This window comes from Dipodomys ordii, unplaced genomic scaffold, assembly GCF_000151885.1.
Source record: "Dipodomys ordii isolate 6190 unplaced genomic scaffold, Dord_2.0 Scaffold125, whole genome shotgun sequence".
NCBI lineage: Eukaryota > Metazoa > Chordata > Mammalia > Rodentia > Heteromyidae > Dipodomys > Dipodomys ordii.
In genome coordinates this window covers 1,425,856-1,449,586 of record NW_012267341.1, presented here as the reverse complement: position 1 = coordinate 1,449,586, position 23,731 = coordinate 1,425,856, and the positions used below count along the sequence as shown (strand labels likewise).

The following is a 23,731-nucleotide window of genomic DNA, read 5'->3' as shown; positions in this document are numbered from 1 at the left end:
CTCTTCAGCTCAAGGCTAGTGCTCTACCACTTGAGCCACAGCACCACTTCCGGCTTTTTTCTTTTTGCTTATGTGGTGCTGGGGAATTGAACTCAGAGCCTCAGGCATGCAAGGCAAGTGCTCTACAACTGAGCCACCTTCCCAGCCCCTCTATGGTGAGTCTTTTGAGGAACCTCCACACTGCTTTCCAAAGTGGTTGAACAAGATTACATTCCCACCAACAATGTAGTAGTGTTCCTTTTTGGCCATATCTCTGCCAACATCAGTTATTGTCAATTGTGGGGCTTGATCTTGGGACCTAGGCATGGTTCCTGAGCATTTTCACTCAAGCATTTTTTACTCAAGAGACTTTATTTGTGTGTACACACACACACACAATTTTTTTTTTTGGGTCCGGTCCTGAGGCCTGAACTCTGGGGCCTGGGTGCTGTCCCTCAGCTCTTCAGCTCAAGGCTAGCGCTCTACCACTTGCGCCACAGTGCCACTTCTGGCTTTTTTCTTTTTGCTTATGTGGTGCTGAGGAATCGAACCCAGGGCCTTAGGCATGCAAGGCAAGTGCTCTACCATTAAACCACCTTCCCAGCTCCACACACACAATTTTTTTTTGTGGGGGGTCAGTCATGGGGCTTGAACTCTGGGCCTGGGTACTGTCCCTCAGCTCTGGAGTTCAAGCCTAGCACTCTACCACTTAAACCATAGCGCCTCTTCAGTTTTCTAGTGGTTTCTTAGAAATAAGAGTTTCATGGACTTTCCTGCCTGAGCTGGGCTTGAACCACAATCCTTAAATCTCAACCTGCTGAGTAGCAAGGATTACAAGTGTGAGCCACTGGTGCCCAGCTTGTCTATATTTTTCATAGCTTCTTACATATTTCTAATCTCTCCAAATACTTTGAAAATGTACATAATTGCATTCCACATATACTGTCTTACCTATTGCCCACAATAATCCTGTGAGGTTGGCCTAATTATTTTTTATAGGGCTCAGAAGAGGGTTGCCCCAAAGTACACAGCTAGTTAAGAGGCATAGCTGAAGTTTAATTGGTCTTTTGAGTCCAAGCATCAGGCATTTTCCATTTTGTTCCCCCAGAAGTGGGTGGGGAGCTGGGAAGTGTCCCAGAATTTGACTAAGCCAACACTGAGCTCATCTGACTAGAAACAGGAGAGACTAATCCATGATGGAAGCACCTCTTTGCTCTCAGCAGGAATTATGATCAAGCGCTATTGCATGTGCATGTGTGTGCCTACAGCATGCAGGTGGGGAGGATGGAGAAACCACAGCAGGACATGGTAGAGGACTTCCCGAGCCTGGAGGAAGCCCCAGAACAAATAGTTTCCCCCCAATAACTGCCTCCTGAAAACCAGGTGATTTCCTATCTCCACACTCTGACTTCCTCCCCCGGGACTATTATCTGGCCAGGAATCTGTCACCTGGTACATCAGAGAGGATAAAAAAACTAGAAAAGGGGCCTATGACTCAGTCACCCTCAGGCTGAGTTCTGTGGCCTGCTCCTAGATAGACCACGGCATAAGCCTGGGCAAGACTTTCTGGCTCCACTGAGAAGTCTGGTGGTCAGAGAGAAAGAACTGCCAGATGCTATGAAGATGGAGCCCCAGGCCCTGGCTCACAGGGCTGATGACACTAGGCCTGTTCCTAGGCCTACCCCATACCCTCCACAGACACACAACCACTCAGGACCTCAGAGAGTTGCTGTGGGCACTACAGAAATTTTAATTTCAGGGAATGTTTTACACTGGCCAGGAAATAAGTACAAGATAGTACTGAGGGGCTGGGAAGGTGGCTCAGTGGTAGAGCGCTTGCCTTGCATGCCTGAGGCCCTGGGTTCGATTCCTCAGCACCACATAAGCAAAAAGTAAAAAGCCGGAAGTGGCGCTGTGGCGCAAGTGGTAGAGCGCTAGCCTTGAGCTGAAGAGCTGAGGGACAGCGCCCAGGCCCAGAGTTCAGGCCCACAACCAGACCCTCCCCCCCCAAAAAAAGATAGTACTGAGTAAAGCCAGCTACTGCTCCGCTTCTCGGAGCATGTCCCACCCCCATCTCTGCTGTACATATGGCAAAGAGAATCCACATAAAATCCACAGAAATCTTTAGCACAAAATAATACCAATGAAAAATTACAACTGTAAATGAGAAACAACCACACCAGAAATATCATAGAGTTGTAATTATTTGGCTGGTATTTTACATTTCAAGACATTTTACTTTAAATGACTGACTTCTTATCAGGAAAGAGGGCCATATTCATTATCTTCCTTGAAAGGTAAGAAAATGAGGCTCAAAGGCAACTGCCAAAGCCATGCAGAAGCTTCCAGGACTAGAAACCAAATCTAGTCTCAAGTCCAATGCTCCCCCCCAGGTATAAAACACCCCCTTTATGGGAAGAGGAAAGTGCCACGCCCCCACCCCCACCCCCACAAGGCAGGGAAGCCTGTAAGGCAAACAGCTCTAGGCTACCTAGGGGGTCTAAGCAAAGGTGTCACCCCACTTCCCCACTGGTACTCACCCCAGGAGCTTGCTGTGGTCCAGCTGATGGCTTGGGGGCATTCGACAAGCACTAAACACAATGATCTTCCGCCCATACTTGTCATCTCCTAGTGCAGAGAAAGATGGAGCACATTGTGTTGAAGATGAACCACAGAAAGGTGATGAACTTCACGGTGCCAGCCTGGGGACTTGTGCCAGTGAGTACAGGGGCCTGAGCACCCCATGCACATTACCTCTGGGCAGTCATCTGAACCTGAGGGCGTGCAGGCCAGTCTCACATTTGGTAGGCACAGGAGCTCTACTACTTGAGCCACACCTACAACTCTCCTTCTCTTCCTGTGTGTTGCTCTCAGGTAGGTTCTGACATTATTTCAGGATCAGCCTGGGCTGTGATCCTCCTATTCATACTTTCCTGAGGACAGGTGCATACCAACTCAGCCAGTCTCCATGCTTTTCTAAGACAACATGACTTTTTAAAATTTCATTTTATTTAAAAAAAAATTTTTTTTGGGTTTGGTTGTAGGGCCTGAACTCTGGGCCTGGGCGCTGTCCCTCAGCTCTTCAGCTCAAGGCAAGCGCTCTACCACACTTGAGCCACAGAGCCACTTCGGGCTTTTTTCTTTTTGCTTATGTGGTGTTGAGGAATCGAACCCAGGGCCTCATGCATGCAAGGCAAGCGCTCTACCACTGAGCCACTTTCCCAGCCCAGACTTTTTTTTAAAAAAAGAGTCATTCCTGTTGGAAGCAATCCAAATGCCCATCAATGATAAAGAAAATGTGGTGGAATATCAATATCAATGCAGTGGAATACTGTTTGGCCACAAAAAGAAATGAAATACTAATATATGCCCCCAACATGTACTACATGATGTATCTAGAACATGTAAATCCATACAGACAGAAGGCAAAGAAATGTTTTCCAGCTGTTAGGAGGACATGGATAGGACTGTGTAATGGGCACACAGTTGATATGGGGGGTAATAAAAACTTGGAAAGGATCAAAGTTTAATCTCCAATTAACCAGCAAAAAGAGGTATGGCTCAAGTGGTAGAGCACTAACCTTGAGTAAAAAAGCCAAGCAAGAGTAGGAAGCCCTGAGTTCAAGCCCCAGTATTGGCACACACACACAAAAGTAATGGATCCACAACACCATTTATGTACTAAATACCACTACATCTTCCACTTTAAAGTGATGGAGGTTTGTTTGTTTGCACTGCTGAGGATTGAACTCAGGGACTCACATTTGCAGTGCTCTTCCACTGAGCTAAATCCCCAACCCCAAAATGTGAATTTTGTGTAAATGTTACCACATTTTTAAAAGACCCTCAACTTCACCAAATTATATATCATCATACCAACAAGCCTCCCTAAAACTTGTCTTCAGAGCCACTCTGAGCAGTGAGTATTTGCAAAAACCTCTTAAAGCTACCATTTCAGCAAGTCAGAAGTCACGGAGGAAAACCATCTCACTACTTAATAGCCTTGTCTTATTTCTGACCACCACCACCACTTTTCTGGTTTTACAACTAAAATTACTGACCACACTTGACCCAGATTAAACTCTGGACACTTCTAAAAATCATCTATTCCCATTAAGGATTTCTTTTATTAGTTTTATTTTTTTGATACTGAGGATCGAACCCAGGGCATCACATTTGCCAGGCAAGCACTTTGCCCTGAGCTCCATCACTGCCCCCATTAGTAATATTTTAGAGAACATGAGAGTTCAGAGGAATATGGAAAGCTGTAGCAAAGCAAAATGTCTGAAAGATATTTGCCCAAAGCCATCATCTTGGTGATCTAGCCACTGACTCTGTTAAGAAGCCAGGAAGCTCATGAGACACAAGTCCTTGCCCCTAAGTAAGAGGCTCTTCCAAACCCAGCATGGATCAGGGGCTCCCAGGAAAGCTACAAATAGCCAAAGCCTGCTCCCCATTCCTGCAACCTTTGCTTCTCCAGAGACACCAAAGCTGCACTTCCTTAGTTCCCCAGTCTCAGAGGCAAATAAAAGACCACCTATACAGTCCCTGAAATGCAGGAAGGGTCTGCCCTTCCACTCTTCCTAAGAACAGCTCACCCATCTGGGCATCTCCTCTATTTAATAAGCCATGATCCTTATGATCCTTCTTGGTCACTGACAGAGCCCAGGAGTCAGTACTTTTCCAGAGAGTTCCCAAAACACTTATGGTTTTCTCTAGGGCTAAGGCTGGGCTCTCACTGGATAGGCAGAAAGAGGCTTCTGGAATGTATCCAGGATAGCCAGCTGAAAAGCTGGAGCTTTGTTCTTTCCAGCCCTGAATCAGCACCCACTCCTCCTTGGCTCTATTAGCACTGAAAGGTGTAAGCACTTCTTCAATCAGTACCTAAAACCCAGCCTAGAAAATCCAGAAAAATGCTGTGTTCTCCTAACAAGCCTTAATGGTAGCCCTACAGTACTACAAACACTAACCTTCCCCAACTCTACTTACTATTCTGGCATACCTCTCACCTGAACACTTTGTGGGACCGGGTCCTTGAAATAATCCATGGGACTCTCAGGGCTTGGGACATCTCTTAAGGCCTGTAACATGCACAGTTCAACACAGCCCTATGGCCTGTCCATGCCAAGGCTGTGGATGCCAGACTGGGCTGTGCCTCTGCTGTTTTTCATACTCTCTAGAGACAGTTCTGTTCTAGGCTAACCCCTATGAACCAAAAGATCCAGACATAATCACCTCCTTCCCCTCCCCCAAGTAAGTCAGCTGGCCCTTTTCATGGTTCCCAGCATAAATTGTCATCCACAGTCATCACACTGACTCTGCTGTGTAATTGTTTATACGCCATCTTATGGCTCATGACCAGCTTGAAGCCAGGGAACCATGTCTGGTTGAACTCTACTACTGGTCCAGCACATGACTGGTATTCATTAAATGTTGGTAACTGGATACAGTGGCATACACTGATTATCTGGCCCAAAACTTCAAGACCAGCATAGACAACTCAGTGAAACTCTGTGTCAAATATTAAGTGTTTGCAGCCTGACTAATCATAGGTCACTGTTACATGGTATGCAGTTTCATTTGTTTCTTGATTAGGTTATAATTTGGCTGGGTGAGACAGTGACTTTCCCAAAGACTGGGACAGAATTTCTGCAGACTGATAAACAGAGAATACTTTACATGCCAGTGTGAAGAAGCAGCACAGTTCAATTCAGCAGTTCCACTTGTTTTCTTAAATGTTGAGACAAAGTGTCACTATGTAGCCCAGGCTGGCCTACAACTATGATCCTTCTGCCTCATCTATCAAATCTAGGATTCCATGCAGGCAGACTGCCTACTTTGAAGGCCCAGGTACCATCTGCTCTCTTCCTAGGCCTTAGCCTTAACCCTGATGTTCCTTGTAGACCAGCTGGGTGGCTCTGGCACTGTGTTCCTCCACTTGTTTCCTACTGGTTCTGATAGGGGAAGAAACAGTAGTCTGACAGAAGGATAATCTGATGCTCCTACCATGAATCCAGAAGAAGGTATGTTTTTTGCCTTCTCCCACCTAAGCAGAGGAAATGTCCAGAATGCTGGGAATACTCCAAAAGCATTCTCTTCTTTCCCCAGTCCAGCAGGAATGGCAGCCCCACTGGCAGAGTTTGAGAACTCAGGCAGGGCAGGTCTGTGAGCTATTATGGCCCTGGAATGTGAAGAGCTAATAAGTGGTTACAGCAGCAGTCTGAGTGAGGCCCACCTCACAGCCCGCCACAGCACAAGAGCTGTGTGTTCTCGAGCAGGGCTTCAAAGAGCTCAGCAGATCCCCCAACCCCATAATATCAACATGAAAATATTATAAGCACATGCATGCTTTTTTTTTTTTTTGTTGGTTTGGGGCTTGAACTCTTGACCTGGGCGCTGTGTCTCAGCTCTTCAGCTCAAGGCAAGCACTCTACTACTTGAGCCACAGCGCCACATCCAATTTTCTGAATGGTTTATTGGAGATAAGAGTCTCACAGAGTTTCCTGACCAGGTTTGCTTTGAGCCTTGATCTCAGATCTCAGCCTCCTGAGTAGCTAGGATTACAGGTGTGAGCCACCGATGCCCAGCTCACGCATACTTTTTGTAGAGAAAATGATTAGCAACCTGAGGAGACCTTTCATAGTCTCAATGAAGCCTGTGACCAGCTTTAAAACCTACTCCTCCAGATTGCAAACGTGTGTGTGTGTGTGTGTGTGTGTGTGTGTGTGTGTGTGATATTGGATATCGGAATCTAGGCCTCACACTTAACTAGGTACGTGTGTGTGTGTGTGTGTGTGTGTGTGTGTGTGATATTGGATATCGGAATCTAGGCCTCACACTTAACTAGGTAAGTAACCAACCATTGAGCTGTTCTAGACTATAAACTTCTTGAGGTTTCCCTCACTGAGTTCTAAATGCTGAATACTGGGCTTATTCTAAATCTCTATAATATTATTCTTGTTTGTTTGTTTGCATTTGTCAGTTCTGGGCTTGAACTCAGGGGGCCTGGGCACTGTCCTGAGCCTTTTTATGCTCAAGGCTAGAGCTCTACCACTTGAGCCACGGCATCACTTCTGGCTTTTTTTTAGTATTATTGGAGACAAGAGTCTCACAAGGACTTTGCTGCTCTGGCTGACTTCAAATCATGATTTTCAGATCTCAGCTTCCTGAGTAGCTAAGAATACAGGCATGAGCCACTGGCACCCAGCTTACAATATTATTCTTGAAATGAACACTGAGTGAAGCCAAGATGGGCATGAGGGCTGACAGAGAACAGTAAGGGAATAGGATGGCAAAATTCTCAAGGCAAGTAAGGAACAAAGTAGGATATTCCTAGGGTCTGACCCTACCTTCCACTCCCTCACCCAAGTCCCTGTGTGGCCTGGCACTGGGCAAGAGGCAGAGCAACTACTGTGACAAGAATCCCATGTAAAGAGGCCCAGAAAACTCCCATCGGAGACATAAGGGTGTGACAGAGCTGGCAGCTGTGTTTCCAGCACTGGGGAGAGGGAGGGCTCAATGGGGAGGGTTCAGTATGACAAGCCCAGACAGCCAGGCCTCTGCATTCCCCAGATACCAATCAGGGCCTCTCCCAGGGTGGCCTAGGTGTTAATCAGAAACTGGACAACTTCTCCAGCCAGCATTCTGGGCACCACCAGACCAGACTGGGCCCCGCCTACAACCTGCAGAGTAAGCCAGGCCTCTGAAGGTGGGAGCTGAGCCATGGAGCCTGTAGTGTGCTGGACATGGCTCAAACATTTGTTAAATTGCTATAAATTGTCAGGACTTTTGCAAACCAGTTGACATCATGTTATGAGCTTGAAATTAGTCAGGGTGGAAACTGAAAATGCTACAGTCATGGCTCCCCACCCCCCATCCCCCTTTCCAAGAGTCCACTGTCAAACATTTACCAGCATACCACTGGAAAGCCCCCCACACCCCCCCAAATTTGTCTAAGAAGCATGACAGCTATTGCTAGTGGGACCAACACAGGCTGAAGAGCAGTCGAGGACACACCCCATTCTTCCTTCCCCACAGGCTGTCTGTGTTCCATTTCTAGCACAAGGACCTCACCAAGGACTCATCAAATGAGCCTTATTCTGCCAGTGCCAATCCAGGCTGTTCTTACCAACCAATAAGGCACACTACCTGGGGGCCCCTAAGCCAGTAGGCAGACCAGGCCTGGTTTGGGCAAGGCCTCCCCTTCTTCCAGAGCTCCTTCCCTTTGAGTGTGTCCTGGGTGTGTCCTCGCACAGTCTCCACCCTGTTGTGCCATGTCTCCCATAAACTCTACTATTATTTCCAGCTCCCAAACAGCACCAGCTCCCAGCTCCCCAGAGAGAGGCTGCAATTAAGCTGGCCCCACTGTCCTCCCCCAAGGGCCCTCCCCTGATCATACCCCAGAGGTCGCAGCCCAAGCACAGACAGCCAGGACTAACACCTACCTGGCTGGGCCCCCTCAGGCTCGTCACACCCTGGGGAAAATAGAAACACACTGCAGGGCTGCTACAGGGAACAAGGGACACCTTAGTCTCTGCCCAATCTGCCTTATGACTTGATCACTAGGTAAGGAGGATGTTGGGACAAACTCCATTAAGCAGACATCCCCATACCACACTGATGTCCACAGGGGACTCTCCTGTTGTGCCCAGGTCAGAATAAGGGAAGAAGAAACTCAATCTTCCTTCTGTAGAGAAAGAGGCAAGAGCCAAGGACTCCCACCCAGACTAGGGCAAGTCCATGAACACAGAAGTCAAGGAAACACCTTACACAGCAGGGACAGTCCTTTCAACAGCTGGTCCTGCTCTGAGCCCAGCATCCGTGATGGAGCTCTCAGCTGCTTCCCATTGGCCAGGTACCTCCAGGTATGTGGCTTGTCCAGAGTGTCCTCAGCCAGGACACTGGGCTCTAGCAATAGCATTCTACAGATTCCTTGTGCCTCAGAGTGAGGTAAGACTAACTCCTTGCTTCTAGTTGCCTGACCTCATGAGTGCCTCTTCTAGCAATGAAATCCTGGGGCTGGGAGCCAGTTTATCAAGGGTTCTCCTGTTCCATGTCTCTTCTAGGTCTTGCCTTATGAACGGAACGAAGGCAGAGTCAAAGGGGGGCTCTGTACCCATTCCGGGCCAGCCAGCAACTTGATGCTGCACAGAAGAAGGCTTCTAGAAGAAGGCTCTGCCCACTCTAGACGGTTTCCCAGAAAGGACTGGAACACCCCCTCCTCTCCAGGGCATGTTGGGGAGAAAAGCTGATATCAGACCAAAGGAAAGAGATGGAGCAGAGTAAGGAGAAAAGCAAGGCCACTTATTCAGGGCCATCTATGTCCTGGCTGTGGGGAGGTCCTGACATATATTCATTACTGTAACACTGTCAGTGACCTATAAGGAAGGCAGAGTTCAGCGAGCAGAACTGGAGATCAAACTCAGCACTTTCTGACTTCAAAGCTAGTAGACCATACTGCCTCCCACATACCACCTGCAGATGGAGACAATAAGGCCATAGTCAGGAAGTGGTGGTGAATGAAGGTATCAGCCAGTGATCATAATCAAGACTGTGCTTTAAAGGAAAAGCATATGTGCTCTGGGAATCCAAAGCCAGGGTCAGACAACAGTGTGGGGACAGACTGTGTAGAGTAAGCTATGTTGCTGGGTATGCTCACCTGCCACCTCCACAATCTGGTGCCGGGCAATGTCATAGTAAGGGTCATCCCACTTCAGGTGTGTGACAGGTTCCGGGGAGCTGCTTTTGGAATCATCTGTGGAATATAGAAAAGTCAGGGGTGAACCATTTGGGGCTTACATGGTGCTCTTCTGAGATTCACCTTCTATGACCCTCTCAGTGAGGCTTGTGTTCCCTGCCCCACCCTGGAGCTGTCTACATCCCCATTCTGTGCCCGAGGGCCCGATCAGCAGGGAAGAGGAATCTCTGTCTAAGGTGCCTGCAGCTGCCCAGAGTGGCCATGCCCACCTGACTTGGGAAAGTCCGGCATGTCATCTGAGGGCCAGTTCTTTTCATCAATGGAGGCCAGCTTCAGCTGGTTCAGAGCCTGGTTGGCGTCATCGAGAGTCAGATCATCCTGAAGTTCTGAGAGTGGGTCCATGGCCAAGTCTGTCCCTCGCAGCAGAAACTGAAGGGAAACCTGGGAGAGGAGGGAGGTCTATAGTCAGCAATCCCTTTCTTTTTTACCTTCTGTAATTTTTACAGCTAGCCTCCTGCCCCTACTCTTCCCTCTCTTGGCTCTCTAGTTCCTGGTTCCTCAATGCTTCTCTTTCTGCCAAGAGCTCTGAGAAGCATGTTGCCAGAAAGGCAGCTGGGGTAGGAGATGGCACAGCTCGGAACCTCCCTTCAGGTCACCAGCTGGGCAGGGAGGACTGTGCCAGGTCCTACACTGCCTGCCACCCATCTGGCCTCGTCAGATGCACTCTACAATGGGTAGAAAAGCTCATGTCTCTTTCCTTGGGCTCCTGAAGCACAGTAGCCTCACAGCCCCACTAGTTACAGGGGTTGGTGTGACAAGAACTAAGGAATCTCTAATTTGAGTCTCTAAACACCATGCCTGGAAAAGATCAGCTGTGATCCTGACTATTCCACTCCTCCCCACAGGAAGAGGACGCAGCCACCAAGAGCATCCACAGAAAAGATCATGGCTGAGGGGCCCAGTTGGCTTTGCCTCAGGACAAGAACCAGTGACAAGGGGTGGAATCCGCCTGCCAGCACACAGTCTGTATGAATCCTAGTGCTCCCTGCTGGCCTCTTAACCTGTGGGAGCTCTGGATGCCAGTTTCAAGGTAGGAAAGCCAACATGTTGCCCTAAGAACTGGAAAGCACATATGAGAAAGGAGGCTGCTCATGACATCCAGACTGCTGAGAAGACGAGACAAAGTACAGAACAATCAGGCATGGCAGGAAAATATCCAGTGCTACAACCAGATTTCTGTAGGTCTGGGATTCAGCCAGAGGTGGTGGCACCTTCTCCCCTCAGCCCTATGCGAAGTACCTCCCTTTCCTACCACAAGCTCACCAGATGGGTGAGGGAGGAGGTTCAATTCAATCTATTTGGCCAGCCCCAAAGAAGAGGTTGTTCCAAGGCCTGCTGCATTCTTGGAGCCCAAAATGTGACATATATGGTCACAGAAACAGCAAGGCAGATAAGAACTGACAGGACCCGAGGGTGGGTAAGAAGAAGAAAAGAAAAGCTGCCATTTGAGATCTATAGACTCTGAGCTCTAAGATGACTTGACAATCTCCCACACACATCACAGCCCAGGGCTCTCGATGGTGAACTGGCTCCGAGGGCCTAGCAACAACCTCCTTGTTACTAGGGCAACCATACTGAGTCAATAAGAAAAGCTGTTGCAAGCTCCTCAGCCAAAGCTAGCAGCCAAACAGCCCAAAGCCATTTTCTCTCTCCCTCTTTTCTGGCCTTCACTACTCTATTCTGTCAGCTTTCTTGCCACCAAAATATAGGTCACTGTCCCTAAACACAAAAGCTAACCTGTCACATGTGGGAATGCATTCTTCTCTATGAGCACTCAAGCACTCACCTGAAACCCAGCTCCTCACTCCCCTCGATGGCGGAGCTCTCCAACACAACCTTCAGTCTTAAGGAATCAACTTCCCTAAGGCCCATCACCTCTTCCCACTTTCCTCCTCCCATCTATATGCTTCTCCTCCGTCCAATCAGGAGGAGACTGTTGGGCCATTTCCCAACAGGGGCCCCCAGCCTAGTAAGGAACAGAATCCACCTCAAAATTATCTCTTCCACCCGTGATCCTTCCCTCCAGCCTTGTGTTCTATCACTGCTCAGGTACCAGGAGCTCCTTTAACCCTATTCACAAATTATCCAAAGATATATTCCTGCATTAAGTAGGCACTTGACAAGCTAGAAAAGGCATGGAGTTTGGTATATGGAGAAGTAAATTACAATCTTGACTGTCATTGAGGTACAAAGTTCCTGAGCAAGCTGTTTTCCTATCTGCACCTAAATTTCCTCATCTGTAGAAGCAAAGGTTCCTTCCAGAAATATATTTCTCCAGTATTTGGTGAGCAGAATTAGAAATAGCATGTAGGAGCTGAGTTATGTGTGAGCTGTATATGAAGAATGGAAAACACAAATCTAAAAGAGAGTTGAGCTTGGCAATGGTAACCTGTAATTCTAGCTACTCAGGACGCTGAAATCTGAGGATCACATTTCAAAGCCAGCCCTGGCATGAAAGACCATGAGCCGCTTATCTACCATTAACCACCAGAACAGCAGAACATGGAGGAGGGGGGGGGGAGTGGAGGTGTGGATCAAAGGAGTAGAGTGCTAGTCTTGGCTACTCTTGAGCAAAGGGCATCCTCGCCCTCAGTTCAAGACCCAGGACTGACTAAATAAATGGGAATTGAGCTTGAACCCCACCACTTTTCCAGCTGACTCCTCTATTCCCACAGTTCTTCCAAACCTGACCTCCTTAAACTCCCAGGGAACCTCCTTTTCCAGAGTAATTACAATGTTGCCCTCCCTGCCTTACTGACCTCTCTCATACCCCTCCAACCCACAACTGTTGCTTTCTCTGGGATAGAAAGTTTATCCCATTCAGTGGGAAGGTGAGGGGATCCAATGGGAAAATTCTAACAAAATAGAGATGAAGCATCCTGACTGTCTAAGATACACCAACTAACAGCAAGCCCTGCTACACACTGCACAATACTTCCTGCTCTGGGGCTATTATTTCCATCTCAGCAAATACACACACACACACACACACACACACACACACACAAACCTTTGAAAATCACTCTGGGCAAAGGTTTGTTGTTGTTATTGTTGTTGTTTTAACTTTTAGGAAATGGTGGACCTCTCTGAAATTACAATACTGTGGATTTTCTTTCTTAAGAAAAACTGACACTGCTGGGTAGGGAAGGGATTTGGTGAGAATGTTGAAATGGGTGACATAAATGGAGATATTTTGTATTCATAAATTACTTTGTTGGATGGGAAGAGGAAACAAAGGAGGAGGCTACAATGCTTGATAAGAAATGTACTCATTATCTTGCCCATGTAATTGAAACCCCTCTGTACAGTATTTTCACAATAAAAAAGTAAAACAAAAATAAATAAATAAATTGCTTTGTTAAGTGACAACTCCTTTGTACAACTATCTAATTTTTTTTTTTTTTTTGCTGGTCCTGGAGCTTGAACTCAGGGCCTGGGCGATGCCCTTGAGCCTCTCTGTGCTCAAGGCAAGTGCTCTACCATTTGAGCCACAGTGTCACTTCCAGCTTTTTCCATTTATGTGGTACTAAGCAATCAAACCCAGGGCTTCATGCATGCTAGGCAAGCACTCTACCACTAAGCCACATACCCAGCTCCTTAAAGGTAATTTTTTAAGTAACACCTCATGAAATCTTGCATGCGATTTTGAGGGTTTGGAAACTCTCTGAAAACTTGCTTAAGAGCCTATCCAAGGGCTAAGGATATAAACCAGTTGTAGAGCACTCTGCTTGTCATGCACAAAGTCCTAGCACAGAAATAAATAAATATATATACATAAATAAAATCATTTTAAAAAAACTATTCAAACTATAGATACTCAGTTATTTGTTGAATGGCTGAACGAATTGTTTTCCTAAATGTAAAAGGGAACTAATATTTGTCCAGGGCCTCTAGAGCAATTTGAAATGGACACAAAACTATTAACTTCACAGCAGCATTTGTCTCACATATACTTCTAAATCCATTCTAGTTTGAGGAAAGCGAGGAGCAGAAAAAAATAAGCAATTGATGAAGGTCATACAACTCACAGAGATAGGATTTTAATCCAATCCAGATCTACTTGTTTGAGGAGGTCTCTTGGTGAAAGTCATTCCTTAAATAATTTCCTAAGTGACTTTCACTCTTATGAATCATAGGGTTCAAAGAGGTGGCCAACAGAGTCAATCAAAGACACTCCTCTACTGTTCCCTTTGCACAGAACAGCGATAAGCAACTTGAAATCTCTGCAATCACAATTCCTAATAATGACTCCAGAATTAATTTTTTAAAAAAAACCACGCAAATTCCACCACATTACAATAACTTTGCACTACAATCGCGTTTGCACAGATTTAAAGCAACAACAAAACTAAGGTAATTGTATCATTTCACAAGCTAAGAAAGTGAGATGAAAGCCTGGCCTGTTGAGTAATAAGGTTAGCACACTTCCCCCAGATTTCCTAGTCTTGGTGCATGGCCCGATGGCATCAAGAAGCCTGCTCCCTCCCCAGGGGCCAGTTCCTGACTAGACGTCTGGTGTGGCCTCTTCCCTGGTTCCCGCAGGAAGAAGTCAGCAAAAGCAGCCGAGGAATCTCCCCAGCGGAAAGACCAGGGGACCCCCGACTTGGGGCCAATATCACCTCTGAGCTCAAATCCTTCCATCTTGCACCCGCTCCTTTCCTCCCCCCGCCACGCCGCGCGAGAAGACCCCCCGCGCCCCGAAGCTCACCGCGCCCGGGCACCGCTCCCTCGGCCACGCCTGTCAAAGATCGGCAAACATCCGGCTCCGCGCAGGAACGGGAACCGCCCCCTCGGGGGGTCCCTTCACTCCCCAACCACTTCCGCCACACCTCCAACCTACTTCCGGATCTCTGCCAGGTCCAAACACGGCCTTTCCAGAGAGCCCTGCCCATTTCCGGCTAGTGCCCACCCAAGTGTCCGCCCAGAGGAGAGACCGCATAACTGTCCGACTCGTCGCTCCCTGAAGGTGAGTTGTACTTCTTAGTTCCGCTTTCCCGGACACAGAGTTCCTGGAGGGCTTCCGGAATCGTAGTTGCGTATTATTTTCGGACCGAGTTTCGCCCTACGAGTACTGTCGTACTCTAGGTCTGGTTCAGCTAGGAGAGGTGACTTTTCGGAGTCGTTCCTGAGAGGAAATTTGGAAGTCAAAAGCTGTTTCCGGGAGGAGCTGAGAAGAGGACGCTCACTTCCGGAGAAGGGAGGCTTTCCAACCCGGGATGGAGGAGGCGGAGCAGATGCTCTTGGGGACCGGGTCGCTCCGTGAGTGATTTGCTCTGGCTGCTGCCCTCAGCATTGTCCCGTCCACTTTCTCCCCCAGCCCCGTTTCCTCTGGAGTCTTCATTGTCCTCCGAGTCTCTGAGGCTTCTTAACGAGATCTGGGCTCCCCTCAAAGCGTTCCGGAACCCCTTAGCGCCCTTGAGTATCTCAGATCCCCGAGGACCAGTTAAACCTTTGATTTCCCTCCGCACCTTCCCCCACCCTCGCCTCCCTTCCCGCCCGTCTTCCTGCAGCCCCCGAACCGCGTTTGGACCCGGACTCAAAATGGAGTACTTCCAGAGAAGGTTGTGCGCGGGACCCCAAACAATTCCCGCCTGGACCGAGCCCAGCCGTCCTTGCTCTGAAGAGCCTCCCCTGGGGCTTGGCCGTCGGCCCCTCACGTGCCAGGGAACAGCTCTTGGGTGTCTGGTGTGTTGGGGAGCCCCTGCAGCCCGGGCTGCACTCGGGGCCGCTGGAAGAGGAGTCAGTGTCTGAGAAAGACCAAGCAGCGAAGCCATCGCAGGAGGAGGTATTGAGGGACCAGGAAGTCTTTGTGATCGAAAACTTGGGGGAGATTTAGATATTTCTGGACTACTCTGCTGTTGGTTAGAAGCAGAGCATTTCAAGCGTTAGGACTCGGTTTTGTCTCATTTCTGCAGGACTGTCTGCCCTTGAGCTGCAGTAGTAGAGGGATCCAGGAGTTAAAAGTGGTTAAAAGCTGGATTCCTACAGTGTTGGTAGTGGCAAAGGTCAAGAGCTAAAACTAGTCGAATTCAGAAGATAAAGGATCAAATCCCAGCCAAATTACCTGGCTGACCCAGGATAATTTGAAGGACTAGATGGAATGATGCAAATAAAACGTTCAATTGCATAGTAAGTGCTGTTATAAAACTAATGTTCCTCAGGCTAGGCACAATGGTGAGATTCTGTAATCCCAGCTATGAGAAACAGAGTCAAAAGATTGAGGTTCAAAACCATTTCAGGCAGAAAGTTAGCCCAGGCTTTATCTCAACAATTAAATGGCATGGAGGCTCAGGTCTGTAGTCTCAGCTACACCAGAGGAGGATTTTCATTTGAGGCTGGCCCTGAGCAAAAATATAAGATCCTATCTAAAAAAATAAAGCAGAAGCCGGGTGCCGGTGGCTCATGCCTGTAATCCTAGCTATTCAGGAGGTTGAGATCTGAGAATCACGGTTCAAAGCCAGCCCGAGCAGGAATGTCCGTGAAACTCTTATCTCCAATAAATCACCAGAAAACTGGAAGTAGTGTTGTAGCTCAAGTTGTAGAGCGCTACCCTTGAGCTGAAGAGTGCAGGGACAGCACTCAAGCCCAAAGTTCAAGCCCTACTACCAACAAAAATAAATAAAGCAGAAAGGGACAGGGAATGTGGCTCAAGTAGTGAGGCACCTTTCTAGCAAACATGAAACATTTGAGTACAAACCCCATTACCACCTAAAGAAAAAAAAGTTGTTCTTACTACTTTTTCTGTTTGGTACTGACTAGAAGATGGTATTGTGTTGAATTTAGCAATTTCTCACAACATTGGGAGGGAGGTGAGTGGACAATTCTTTGGATTTCACTGACTGAAAAGTCAGCAGCTTCATCTTAGATTTGTCCCAGAAGAAGTTTCATCTAGTTCATGGTTTTCCTGCCTGGTTCCTTCAATTCTCTTTTATGTTTTATTTCAGGACATATCACGGGGCCCGTGGGGAGCTGTGTGCACCTGGGAACAGAGTTCAGGCTGGACCGGGTAAGTTAGAGGAGCATGCATACTGAATATACTTCTTTGAGGCTTTCTCTTGAGGCCTAGGTAGAACTTGTCATTCCTCTGTCAGAGGTCTTTTCAAGTGAGAGTTACAAAGGCATGCCAGCCCTTGGGCCTCACTTCCTTGGAGCTAGGCCTTAAGAGGCTGAACTCACTCTTGCTCTGCTTTGCAGTTTGGTGCAGCAGGCCAGACTGGAGAGTGAGGGAAATGTGGCCCTGGTTCGGATCAATGAGAGGCTCCACCTGCAGGTGTACCAGGTCGTGCTGCCAGGCTTTGAGCTGCTGCTCTGGCCCCAGAATCTGTCAGAGGGCCCGAGCCCAGCACAGCCAACACCAGAGGATGGGGCAGTGGTGGTGGAAGAAGAATCTGCTATACAAAAAGAAGTGTCCTCCCCCAGAGGGGATACAGCAGAGCCTTGCACAGGTATGTGCCCAAGATATTACTGCCTCCCCACCCCCCGTATCACCAAAACACCTGTGATATGGCAAAAAAAAACGTTTGTGGCTCAGCCTGGTAAGAGGGAACGGTGGAATCTTAGCCTTTCAGAATCTGATTTGGGCTGGGTGTGGGTCAATGATAGAGTACTTGTGCAAGAGTTCTGCATTCCATCCCCAGCACCAGATAAAAAGAGAAAGGGGAGAATGTGGGGAAAGGGATTACAGTGGACTTGCAGTGTGGAATTGGAAGATGAGAAGAATTGAGTGAGGACCATGGTATATGATTGGTAGACACAGTAAGGTTGGAATTTTTAGGCAAGCAATACAGAGTCCTGGAGGCAAGCTGTCATTTGATACTTTCTGTTGGAGGGTAATGAGTTTTTTCCTTGGAATGAACAACAAAGATTATTTGTAACTTGTATATTCTAAGTGTTTCCTAAAAGAATAAGGTCATATTGATGTAGAAGCAAACTACATACAATGTTTCCTATTTATTAATTTCTTTTTCTTTCTTTATCTTAATGTACTGGAACAATTATTTATTTATGGTGAGTTTTATTATTAGTATGTGCTTATTGTCCAAACTAATGGCTTTCAGTATGATAGTTTCTTTTTTTTTTTTGTCAGTCATAGGGCTTGAACTCTGGGCCTGGGCACTGTCCCTCAACTCTTCAGCTCAAGGCGAGCGCTCTACCACTTGAGCCACAGCACCACTTCCTCAGTATGATAGTTTCATAATGTGTATGATGTGCATAATATACTTGGATTATATTCACCTTCCCTTCTATTACCTTATCTTCCAAGTACACACACATTCTTACCTCTCCTCCTTTTAAGGAAAGACAGAGTATAAATTATTTTGAGATACACTTTAACTCTATATGAAGATAGCATAAAAAAAAACTAAGTGAAGCTGGGCACTGATGGCTCATACCTTTAATCCTAGCTACTCAAGAGGCTGAAATCTGAGGATCTCAGTTCAAAGCCAGGTGGGCAGGAAAGTCCATGAGACTCTTATCTTGAATAAACCACCAGAAAACTGGAAGTAGTGCTGTGGCTTACAATGGTAGAATGCTAGCCTTAAGCAAAAGTATTCAGGGACAGTGCCCAGACTGAGTTCAAGCCCCATGACTGAAAGACAAAACAAAAAAAACCTCAGTGAAAGCTGGCTGTTGAGGGGCTGGGAAGGTGGCTCAGTGGTAGAGAGCTTGCCTTGCATGCTTGAAGCCCTGGGTTCGATTCCTCAGCACCACATAAGCAGAAAAAAAAAGCCGGAAGTGAGCTGAAGAGCTGAGGGACAGTGCCCAGGCCCAGAGTTCAGGCCCCACGACCAGACTGAAAAAACAAAACAAAACCAAAGCTGGCTGTTGATCAATAGGGTGTTAAAGAGGATAATATGATATATGAAAATGAAATGAAACCTATTGAAATTGTTTTAGGAAGGGGGAAGGAAGGAAGGGAGAAGAACAGATAGGGAGGAGAGATTGATAAAAATCCATCATATACATGCCTGGAAATGTTACAATGAAATCCTCCTTTGAATAACTATTGATGCTAATAGAAAAACTAGTCCTTTTCTTTTCTGGTAATGGTTTGAATTTAGGATCTTGTACTTGTTTAGCTTTCTTGCTCTGCTAGTGTTCTTCTACTTGATCCATGTCTCCAGCCCAACTTTTTGCTATTTTAGAGATAGTGTCACAGAACTTCTCTACCTGGGCTAGTTTTGAACCTCCATCTAATATTACAGGCATGAGCTACCTGCACCAGGCTTGTCTTCTACTTTTCTCTCTTCCAGTTTCTGACACACTTCTCTCTTGAACCAGGCAGGGGGTTCTTCATTTTACAGGTGAGCTCAGGTGAGAAGTAGGGGTCTTGACCGTGCGTATCTCCAGAGGAGAACTAGGGGTGGGCCAGGTGGATGGGACCATCTTCCAGATGTGCTCTGGGGAAGAGGTTGGTGCCATTGCTCCCCCACTCGAGGTTCAAGGCTAGGCAGGAGAAAACATGTGCTACGTGCAATTCCCTAGTGATACCACCAGCCAATCAAGCTTTGGCTAATAGCGGCACCTCACTTCTTTCCTTACAGACTTGGGTTACCAGTCACCTCACAGTATCCAGGCAGAGAACATGGCAAGTCCTGGACCTGTGTCTCCATCCCAGGACCAACTTACCCAAAAGAGCCAACCTCTTGGCCCATTGCTTCAGGGTGGCTGTGTGGATGAGGAGGACCCCCTCCCAGCAGAGACATGGGACACCCAGCGACATGCCTTCTCAACCAAAAAGTTACATGTTCCCCAGGACCAGTGCCTACCTGGAGCAAAGACCTCAGAGCCTGGGGCCCAGCTTGATGGCCTTCCTGTACACTTACGAAGCCTTCCTGGTCCAGCAAGAAGCTCCCCCAAGCAAGGGCGCCGGTACCCGTGTGGGGTATGTGGCAAGGCATTCCTGCAGCTGTGTCACCTTAAGAAGCACGCGTTCACACACACGGGCCATAAGCCCTTTCTGTGCACAGAATGCGGCAGGAGCTACAGCTCCGAGGAGAGCTTCAAAGCCCACATGCTGGGCCACCAAGGGGTGCGACCCTTCCCCTGCCCTCAGTGTGACAAGGCCTATGGCACCAGGCGAGACCTCAGAGAGCATCAGGTGGTCCATTCAGGTGCCCGGCCCTTTGCGTGCGAACAGTGTGGCAAGGCCTTTGCCCGCCGGCCCTCCCTGCGGCTCCATCGCAAAAGTCACCAGGCGCCCACTGCCCCTGCCCTGTGCGTGTGCCCGGTGTGCGGGCGCTCCCTGGCCAACCAAGGCTCCCTGCAGAACCATATGCGTCTCCACACAGGAGAGAAGCCCTTCCTGTGCCCACACTGTGGCCGGGCCTTCCGCCAGCGGGGCAACCTGCGCGGGCACTTGCGGCTCCACACTGGAGAGCGCCCTTACCGCTGCCCGCACTGTGCTGACGCCTTCCCCCAGCTGCCCGAGTTGCGGCGCCATCTCATCTCCCACACGGGGGAGGCCCACTTGTGCCCTGTGTGTGGGAAGGCCCTCCGAGACCCGCATACCCTCCGTGCTCATGAGCGCCTACACTCTGGGGAGAGGCCCTTCCCGTGCCCCCAGTGTGGCCGGGCATACACACTGGCCACCAAACTGCGGCGTCACCTGAAATGCCACTTAGCCGACAAACCCTACCGCTGCCCCACCTGTGGCATGGGCTATGCCCTCCCCCAAGGCCTCAAGCGGCACCAGCTTAGCCACCAGCCCCGGGGCCCTCCCGCTGTCCCCTCTGCTCCTCCTGCTGCCTCTGAACCCACTGTGGTGGTCCTGCAGACTGAGCCAGTGCTGCTGGACACGGGCAGCCAACAGGAAGTGCCCCCAGGCAAGGATATGGTCGAGGTGACCATTGCACAGAGCCAGGAGAAGTGCATCGTGGTGCCGGAGGAGCCAAGCCCGGTCCCCAGCATGGTGCTGGTCCATAAGGATGTGGGCAGCCTTTGGTGGCTGGGCTGAAGACGTGGAGGGGGGAGGCAGGTACCTGACCCATAAAAACTGTTCTAGCTCTACATGTCTCTTTCTCTTTGGGTCTCCTGGCAGGTACAGCAGAGTCCTGGAAGCAGACAAGGACAGCCCCTCCCTGCTTATGCACCATTGTCAGGCCCAGGGCATTTAGTAGCCTCCTAGTAGAGGTCTTTGTCCTACCTCCCCTTGGCACAGTACACCTGATGCAGCCCTGCTGTGGGAGGGGTAGGCTGCTCTACCTCTTTACCTGGGTGCTCAGTACCAGGCTAGGCCCCTGAGCCCTTATATTTGGAATGAAACTGAATGGCTCCTGTGGGTTGAAATACAGCTTAGCCCACATGTCACATGTCTGTGGTTCAGGCTTCTGATGATTTTGGCAGTTTCTCATGCCACCAGATGGGCTGTGAAGCCAGTCAGCAATCAGGATACGGAACCTGGGAGTGGCAAGGGCAAGATCTGCTGTGCCCTTCTGTGTATCTGCCCTACGGGCCGCACAGCAGAGGGACGGGGTAAGGCATTCATGTGTGCTTTGTGTCTGCTGGACTGGGCACTGTGCGGTTTCACTTGGTCTGGGAGTCTTAGGAAGGACTTCCCCCGGGGTGGGGGTGCCGTGGAGGAGGGCTGTAGGTGGCCAGTCCCTGTGAGGACCTGCTTCTGTTATCCTTATTTCACAGATCAGCAAACAGGAACAGTGTGTTGTCACAGAGGTCACAGCCTCACTAGTGTGTGGGCTGAAAGTCTAGCTAGGGCTGGAGGTAAGCTTCTAACCTCTGTTTCTCAGCCCCTGGGTTCACCCATGACCTGGTGAGTGAGTGGTGTTTCGAAAGGTGGGGTGTGGGCACTGTGAATGCAGCTGGGCATGCGGACGGGGAGGGAAGGCCTCTAGTAAAGTGACAGCAGGGACTGAACCATGGAGGAGAGTGAGCAGAGTCTCATCTTGGGGGGGAAGCTGGTTCCAGGTAGTGGAAGGACAAGCAGTGACCAGATACGGACAAGGAACAGAGGGACAGGGAGGCCTCACAGGCTGCGATCAGGCTTTGGATGGGTATTTTCTCTGCTGCCTACAACTGAGTGGCTAAGGAAAAGCTTTGACCCCTGCTTACTTGACTGAGTCAGGTCTCCAGGTGATATGGGGGCATTTATTTGGATAATGGATGGGTTCTGAGTTTGAAGTGCCTGTGAGAAATCTCATAAATAAGCAGTTAGAGAAAAGACTAGGTCAAAAGGAGAGGGACAGCCACCAGCAAATAGATGCTCATCAAATCTGTGGGATAACTGGGTGCTGGTGACTCATGCCTGTAATCCTAGCTATTCAGAAGGCTGAGATCTGAGGATCGTGGTTTGAAGTCAGCCTGGGGAGGAAAGTGCCTGAGACTCTTATCTCCAATTAAAGACCAGAAAACTGGAAGTGAAGCTGTGGCTCACAGTGGTAGAATACTAGCCTTGAGCAAGAACAGTGCCCAGGTCCTAAGTTCAAGACCCATAAAAGACGCGTGGGGGGTGGGGGGAGCTGGGCACCAGTAGCTCACATCTGTAATCCTGGCTACTCAGGAGGCTGAGTTCTGAGGATCCCAGTTCAAAGCTAGCCTGGGGCAGGAAAGTCCATGAGACTCTTACCTCCAATTAACCACCAGAAAACTGGAAATGGCACTGTGACTCAAGTGGTAGAGTGCTTGCCTTGAACTGAAGAGCTCAGGGACAGCATCCAGGCCCAGAATTCAATCCCCACAACCAACAACAACAAAAAGCTATGGAAGCCAATGCAGTGGCATATGCCTGTTATCTCAGAAACTTGAGGTGGAGATTCAAGATTATTATTCCAGACAGCCTAGGCCAAGGGCAAGACCCTCATCTCAATCCCAGTGGGTGGCACACTTTCGTCATCCCTGCACAAAGATAGGAAAACCTGAGGCTGGTGGCGTAACTCAAGTGATAGAGCATCTGCCTTGAGATCAAACCTCAGCAGTGACCCCCAAAAGAGTTGGGAGTGAAAAGGATCCAGAGAGAAGGAAGCCAAGGCAGGTCAGGGAGAAGAGAAAGAGGGCTTATTTGGATATCTACCTCCAACTAAAAAGAAAAGCTAATGTGTATCCCTGGCACTAGGGGAGAAGCATGTGAACAGGGAAAGTCAGCCAGGCAGCTGCCATTGACAGGGCTGAAACTTGGAGTCCAGAAAGCTGAGAGCACAGGTGAAGCCACATACACAGGATTGCTTTGAGTAAGAAGCAAGACTGGAAGCGCATGTGTTCTCATTTCATCCTTGTACAAATCTGCAAAACATATTGTGATCCTTGACTCACAGGTGAGAAAACAGGTTCAAACAGAACCAGTAACCAGCCAAGACCACAGAATAATAAAAGGCACCATTATTCAAATATGAGTCAGTGTTGTGGGTTCCCAGTGCTTGCCTGTGACATCACCTTCATTAACCCAGCTGCCCACCTAATCTGAGTAGCTTGTCTGCAGAGCCTGGGTGAGCTCACCCCAGGGGAGAAAGCACTGAGGCAGTATTGGTCTATGGAGAGAAAAGCTACACTATCCAAAGACAAACTGCTGTCAAGCTCAGCCCACTCTGTTTCTTAGAGCCTACCCATGATCTCTGCCCACTTGGCATTTCAGCTTGGGGAACTGCTTAGTAGTATCTGCCCAGCGGTTAGGCATCTTGGGGGGGAGGGGTTCTCGTTGTTGGATGGTGAACTGCATGCAGCAAGTGGGCTGCATGGGGGCAGGGGCATCTATACCCACAGCCATCCCAGATGCTCACCTTCTTCCCCTGCTCCCCACACAGAGAACTTTTTCCTCTCTTGATACTGCCAGTGATACTGGGGTTAGAGCAAACGTCATTTGGAAGTGTGCCAAAATACACAACTAAAACCAGAATGGTGTCTGGGAACATAGTTGTGTATATGAATGTCAAATTTCACCAAATTATATACTTATATACCTGTGGCTCATGCCGCTCGGGAGACTGTGATCATCTGAGAACCAAGTTCAAAGCCAGCCCAGGCAGATGGAATACTTGAGAGTTA

General features: G+C 48.7%; 2 protein-coding genes across 2 annotated transcripts in view; one reads left to right on the top strand and one right to left on the bottom strand.

Annotated features, from left to right (window-relative positions):
- The window catches only part of Arhgap1 (Rho GTPase activating protein 1), a 24,705-nt gene extending 14,619 nt beyond the window's left edge, over positions 1–10,086 (bottom strand). Inside the window, exons 1-3 of the mRNA XM_013030010.1 lie at positions 9,946–10,086; positions 9,638–9,733; positions 2,520–2,607 (exon numbers count right to left, since the gene is read on the bottom strand). Of these exons, the coding sequence (XP_012885464.1) occupies positions 2,520–2,607; positions 9,638–9,733; positions 9,946–10,078 (317 nt within the window). The 5' untranslated portion in view covers positions 10,079–10,086. The remainder of the gene's footprint in view (positions 1–2,519; positions 2,608–9,637; positions 9,734–9,945) is intronic.
- Positions 10,087–14,757: 4,671 nt separating this feature from the next.
- Positions 14,758–20,715, top strand: Znf408 (zinc finger protein 408). Its single transcript, XM_013030005.1, has 5 exons — positions 14,758–14,995; positions 15,247–15,521; positions 16,681–16,742; positions 16,931–17,181; positions 19,282–20,715. The coding sequence occupies exons 1-5, from the start codon at positions 14,953–14,955 to the stop codon at positions 20,691–20,693; spliced, it is 2,043 nt and encodes a 680-aa protein (XP_012885459.1). The 5' UTR covers positions 14,758–14,952; the 3' UTR covers positions 20,694–20,715.
- Positions 20,716–23,731: the final 3,016 nt, after the last annotated feature.

Coding starts and splice junctions, on each gene's coding strand:
- Znf408 (XM_013030005.1), top strand. CDS start 14,953: ATGGAGGAGGCGGAGCAGATGCTCTTGGGGACCGGGTCGCTCC. Junction 14,996..15,246: donor CTTGGGGACCGGGTCGCTCC/GTGAGTGATTTG, acceptor GTCTTCCTGCAG/CCCCCGAACCGCGTTTGGAC. Junction 16,743..16,930: donor CAGAGTTCAGGCTGGACCGG/GTAAGTTAGAGG, acceptor TCTGCTTTGCAG/TTTGGTGCAGCAGGCCAGAC.